Here is a 5,875-nt window from a genome sequence, read left to right as displayed (position 1 = left end):
AATTGAGTGGGTCTAGGGTTTCTGGGATAATGGTGTTGATGTGAGCCATGACCAGCCTTTCAAAGCACTTCATGGCTACAGACGTGAGTGCTACGGGTCGGTAGTCATTTAAGCAGGTTATCTTAGTGTTCTTGGGCACAGGGACAATGGTGGTCTGCTTGAAACATGTTGGTATTACAGACTCAGTCAGGGACATGTTGAAAATGTCAGTGAAGACACTTGCCAGTTGGTCAGCGCATGCTCGGAGTACACGTCCTGGTAATCCATCTGGCCCTGCGGCCATATGAATGTTGACCTGTTTAAAGGTCTTACTCACATCGGTTACAAATGAGATGAGTAAAGCAAAAATATGTAAACATTATTAAAGTGACTAGTGTTCCATTATTAAAGTGGCCAGTGATTCCAAGTCTATATAGGGCAGCAGCCTCTAAGGTGCAGGGTTATGTAACCGGGTGGAAGCTGCCTAGTGATGGCTAGTTAACAGTCTGGTGGCTTTGAGATAGAAGCTGTTTTTCAGACTCTCCGTCCCAGCTTTGATGCACCTGTACTGACCTTGCCTTCTGGATGATAGCGGGGTGAACATGCAGTGGCTCGGGTGGTTGTACTTGATTATCTTTTTGGCCTTCCTGTGACATTGGGTGCTGTAGGTGTCCTGGAGGGCAGGTAGTTTGCCCCTGTGATGCGTTGGGCAGACCGCACTACCATCTGGAGAGCCCTGCGGTTGCGGGCGGTGCAGTTGCTGTACCAGCCGATGATACATCCGACAGGATGCTCTCAATTGTGCATCTGTAAATGTTTGAGGGTTTTAGGTGCCAAGCCAAATTTCTTCAGCCTCCTGAGGTTGAAGAGGAGCTGTTGCGCCTTCTTCACCACACTGTCTGTGTGGGTGGACCATTTCAGATCGTCAGTGATGTGTACACCGAGGAACTTGAAGCTTTCCACCTTCTCCACTGTGGTCCCATCGATGTGGATAGGGGCGTGCTCCCTCTGCTGTTTCCTGAAGTCCACGATCAGCTACTTTGTTTTGTTGACGTTGAGTGAGAGGTTATTTTCCTGGCACCACACTCCAAGGGCCCTCACCTCCTCCCTGTAAGCTGTCTCGTCATTGTTGGTAATCAGGCCTACTACTGTTGTGTCGTCTGCCAACTTGATGATTGAGTTGGAGGCGTGCGTGGCCACTTAGTCAAGGGTTAACAGGGAGTACAGGAGGGGGCTGAGCACGCACCCTTGTGGGGCCTCTGTGTTGAGGATCAACGAAATGGAGGTGTTGTTTCCTACCTTCACCACCTGGGGCGGCCCGTCAGGAAGTCCAGGACCCAGTTGCACAGGGCGGGGTTCAGACCCAGGGCCCCGAGCTTAATGATGAGCTTGGAGGGTACTATTGTGTTGAATGCTGCGCTATAGTCCTGTGTTAATACTCAGGTTGAACAATACATGGAAAACTTGTGTAGCTCAGTTGGTAGAGCATGGCGTTTGCAACGCCAGGGTTGTGGGTTCGATTCCCATGGGGGGCCAGTAGGATTTTATTTTTTACAAAAAAAACAAAAAATATATGCACTCACTAACTGTAAGTTGCTCTGGATAAGAGCGTCTGCTAAATGACTAAAAATGTATAAATGTAAAACGCATTTAACTCAACCGCTGTGTGACTGAATATGAACTCATTGGAAGTTGGAATTGTTAATTTATTTGTAAAAACTCAAGCATTGTTCTGTTCAATCTACCTGTTTAATTTGTGTCTCTGATGAATAAGATGAGTAGGCTATGATCTTGTATTGGACCATGTTTGTGGTTATTTATGTAAATATTCAGAGTAAACCACAAAGAGAAGCTGCTACTTAAAAGGAAATGACAAGCAGAAAGAGTATTGCCACCTGCTAAACTCCATTTATGATTCTGCAGCAGGCTGTTTCTGTTGTGTGGTGAGTGCCTTTTTCTGATTAAATCCAATGTTTTGAGGGATGGAATGTCAATTGATATTCACTTATTAGGCTTTATGTTAACTTCGTTACAGTATTGTTTTTGTTTCATGCATTTCTATTTATTTATCTAATTAAAAGTCATAAATACCTGTAGTTGTGACAGAAACCATCTTTGTGTATTTATACCATGAATCCAGGGTGAACAGTTTATTTGAAAAGTGAATGTAATTACATGAGTTTATCAAGAGTTGCAAAACAAGATTCAGAATACATGAACCTGCAGCCTCTGTAATATCCAAAGGGCCGAAGTCAATGTTATGTGTTAAATGCTGTGCCTGACCAGGTTTAGGTGGAGGCTGCAATTCAAAGTTGAGCTTTATTTTCTCTTCATTCTAATTTTGAAATTGCATGTCAATTTCAGTTACTGAATTTAAATCAATTTGAAAAGGAAATAACTCCTACAATAGGTAATTATATAAAAGCTTAAAACAAAGTGCAGATAACTTGTGCCTTCAAGTAAATCATGCATTTGTGTCAATGAGAGATTTTCATGACATAATCTGCCATTTAATGGCAGTGTTTTAGTTTTTTTGCTGTTTCAACTTTTTATTTGTTTTACCCCATGGACATAAAATGGTATGAATATAGTACAATGTAACTAATATTTTATCACCTAGTTAACTTAACAACATGTTCTGAGTTGACACAGCTAAAGCAGCTGGGTAACTTTTTTCAATAACATTCAAAATACTGACATTTCACTCCTCAAATCTTAAATTAATGTGTTGAATGCAATGATATCCAAAGGTCTGACTGTTTGTTTTCTCTACGATGAAGCTGATTTTTTTATACTTGTGTTTGGACAGAACAAGAGAGCCATGGAAACATTCACATTAGACACATTATCAACGACTGACTATTATTATGATGATAGCATCCCCCTTCCAAATCATTCCTCATTTGGCCAACCATCGGATCCGTCAGACAGTTCACAAGGGGGCTGGGTCATTCTCCTTGTGGTCAATGTGGTTATCCTACTGCTTGGGGTTTTTGGGAATGGGGTGGTCATCTGGATCGCTGGTCTCAAGATGAAAAAGACTGTCAACACCACCTGGTACCTCAGCCTGGCCATCTCCGACTTCATATTCTGTGCCTGTCTCCCCTTCAACATAATCTCCATGGTAACAAAGGAGTGGATCTTAGGGCTCTTCATGTGCAAGTTCACCTCTTTTGTGATGTTCCTCAACATGTTCAGCAGCATCTTCCTCCTGGTCGTCATCAGTGTTGACCGTTATGTACTTGTCGTATTCCCAGTTTGGGCCCAGAACCAGCGAACTGTGAGGAGGGCCTCTGTAGTTGTGGTTCTTGCCTGGGCTATCTCTGTTGTACTGAGCATTCCCTCCACAGTGTTTCGTCAGGTAACCACAGATGGCACAACAAAGTGCTTTAATGATTACCCATACCGAAACCGTCACATAATTGTAGCTGTCAGTCGATTTGTCAGTGGCTTTGTGCTCCCACTCTTCATCATCATCTTCTGCTACTCTGTCATCATCCTGCGACTGAGGACCAACAGGATGACCAGGTCCTCCAAACCCTTCAGAGTCCTGACTGCACTGATAGCCATGTTTTTCATCAGCTGGCTTCCATACCATGTCTTCATCATTCTGGAATCTGGAGCCAGCGATCAAACTTCTCTAACTGTTATTCATGAAGGGCTAAAGATATCTGCGACTCTGGCTAGTGCAAACAGTTGCATGAACCCATTTCTGTATTCATTCATGGGCAAAGACTTCAAGCAGAAATGCTGGAACTCTTTCCTTTCTACGATTGAAAATGCTTTTGATGAGGAGGAACGCTCTTCAAGGAGTAGAAGGACCTCTTTCTCCCAGGCTGATTCAAAAGTTCATACAAATGTCTGATTGCCCTATAATTACAGTATTTGTTGAAAGGCAAACTTATGCCCCTTAAGTAGATTTTATGTATTGCCAATACAATAACCCATTAAGGTCCATGGTTGTGACAATATCAGGTTTGCTCTGTGTTATCTTAGCCAAATGTAATGCAAACAATGCACACTTTTTAACCATGAGGAAATAACACATTTAAATGTGTTTTCTGTAACACCCACACAATTCTTGTAACAGTATTGTTCAAATGTAGTTTAACGTAATTTTCATCACCACTCAAGTAATATAAGCAACAATATTGTACTGTATATTAACAGTAAGTTAGCAGCATGTGCATTTCCTGCCATGCATCACCCATCTTTTGGTTGACAGGTTTTTGTGTAATCAGATTTGTACTATGAAATGTAATTCAGCCCACAGTTTCCAACACTCATCTGTCAGGTCGTCTGCTGTGACACTGAAAGGTCAAGTGTAATTACATATCCTATAGAGGAGCTGAGAATCTTATTGACGAGCCCTGTGTTTATACTTCACAAAACCGCTGTATGTCAACTATTTATTTTGGATGAGCGTGAAGCCATTGGAACTTCATACTGTACTAATATCCCTTACAAATTGTGAAATAGCTGTTTTCACATGTTGAGCTGAAACTTTCTCATGTGAATCCATATGTTCACATGAATTACATTTAGAGTTCACAAGTTAACACCACCTTTTCACATGTGAGGAGAATAACATGTTTTCCCCTCACGTGAATTGCAAGTTCACGTGAAAAATGCAGTTTCACATGTAAAAAACATTCATGTAAAAATCTAACTTTCACATATGTAATTGCAAGTTCACATATGGGGTGAAATAGTGTTATTCTCCTCCCATGTTAAGAGGTGGTGTTAACATGTTGCAGTAACAATGTTTCCACATGTGGAATTGCAAATTATGTAATGCCATTCTGTAAAAAGGTAACTGAGTATAATAATTCCAGTGTGTTAAAAAATAATTATGGAGCCATCGATTTTTATTGTATTCCTCCGTGGTGTTGCATTGATATACATGTATACTTAGCGCTACCACTAGGGGGAGGCATTCGGAGTGTTACTGCTGCAGGCGCATGCCTCGCTTCTTCATACGTTGGTCTGTGAGCTAGCTAGCTCGCTGTTTCTCCTTTTTTTTAATATTCTGTTTTCCGGATTGTATTCATGGTTACGTTTTCAAAATCTAGAGATAACATTTTTAACTGAACTGTAATTAGTTTTCTGGTCATTTTGATGTATATTTAAATTGTTTTGACCAAGTGAAAAACAAGTATGTTTTTTTACATTAACATGAGTATAGACAAGCTAGCTAAGTAACTAGCTAGCTATATCACTTTTGTGTGCAAGTCAATGATAACATGTTGGCATCTGATTATTTTTGTTATTTCTTTTATACTTTTTGGGGCTTTTAAATGGTAAAAAAAATACAAACAAGGGCTCATATTGAGCGTATTTCCATGTGTACATATGAACCACGCTAATTATATGTATTTTAGAATGCATTTTTTTATTAAATCTATATCTAATAGCCGCATGCTAATTTCTAACTGCTAGCTAGCTGCCATTTCGTCCTAGCTAGCTAGTTTTAGCTTCTATTATATTAATGTATTTGAAATGTGTGAATGTGTTTGCTATTGGAATGAATGTAAACAGATAATTTTCTACAAAAATATGATTTTGAATTTGAACGGTCAATATTCTGAGATTGAGTGAAATGTGGAATAAATATACATTGGAAGAGAACCCTAGCGAAAATAAGCTTAGTCTTCGTGTCTCCTTATTTATCCTGTTTAACATGTCAGAATTCACATTAAAATGTGAAGCACCATAAATCATGGTTGTTCATGTTCACTGGTTGGTTTCTAATCCCAGGGTTTTAATCCCGGCAGTTACAAAAACTCACATGTGAAATGTATAATATCACATGTGAAATTTGGGGAAACCACGTCTGAGTTATGTGAAAAATTAACATGTGAAATTTCAATTAACAGGTGTGCCATGTTAAAAGTTA

General features: G+C 40.1%; 1 protein-coding gene across 1 annotated transcript; it reads left to right on the top strand.

Moving 5' to 3' along the window:
* Window positions 1-1,689: 1,689 nt before the first annotated feature.
* Window positions 1,690-5,622, top strand: LOC121530975 (C3a anaphylatoxin chemotactic receptor-like). Its single transcript, XM_041836403.2, has 2 exons — window positions 1,690-1,922; window positions 2,789-5,622. The coding sequence occupies exon 2, from the start codon at window positions 2,801-2,803 to the stop codon at window positions 3,842-3,844; it is 1,044 nt and encodes a 347-aa protein (XP_041692337.2). The 5' UTR covers window positions 1,690-1,922; window positions 2,789-2,800; the 3' UTR covers window positions 3,845-5,622.
* Window positions 5,623-5,875: the final 253 nt, after the last annotated feature.

This window comes from Coregonus clupeaformis, chromosome 18, assembly GCF_020615455.1.
Source record: "Coregonus clupeaformis isolate EN_2021a chromosome 18, ASM2061545v1, whole genome shotgun sequence".
Taxonomy (NCBI): domain Eukaryota; kingdom Metazoa; phylum Chordata; class Actinopteri; order Salmoniformes; family Salmonidae; genus Coregonus; species Coregonus clupeaformis.
The sequence above is the reverse complement of the archived record's forward strand: the minus strand, read 5'-3'. Positions and strand labels throughout refer to the sequence as shown.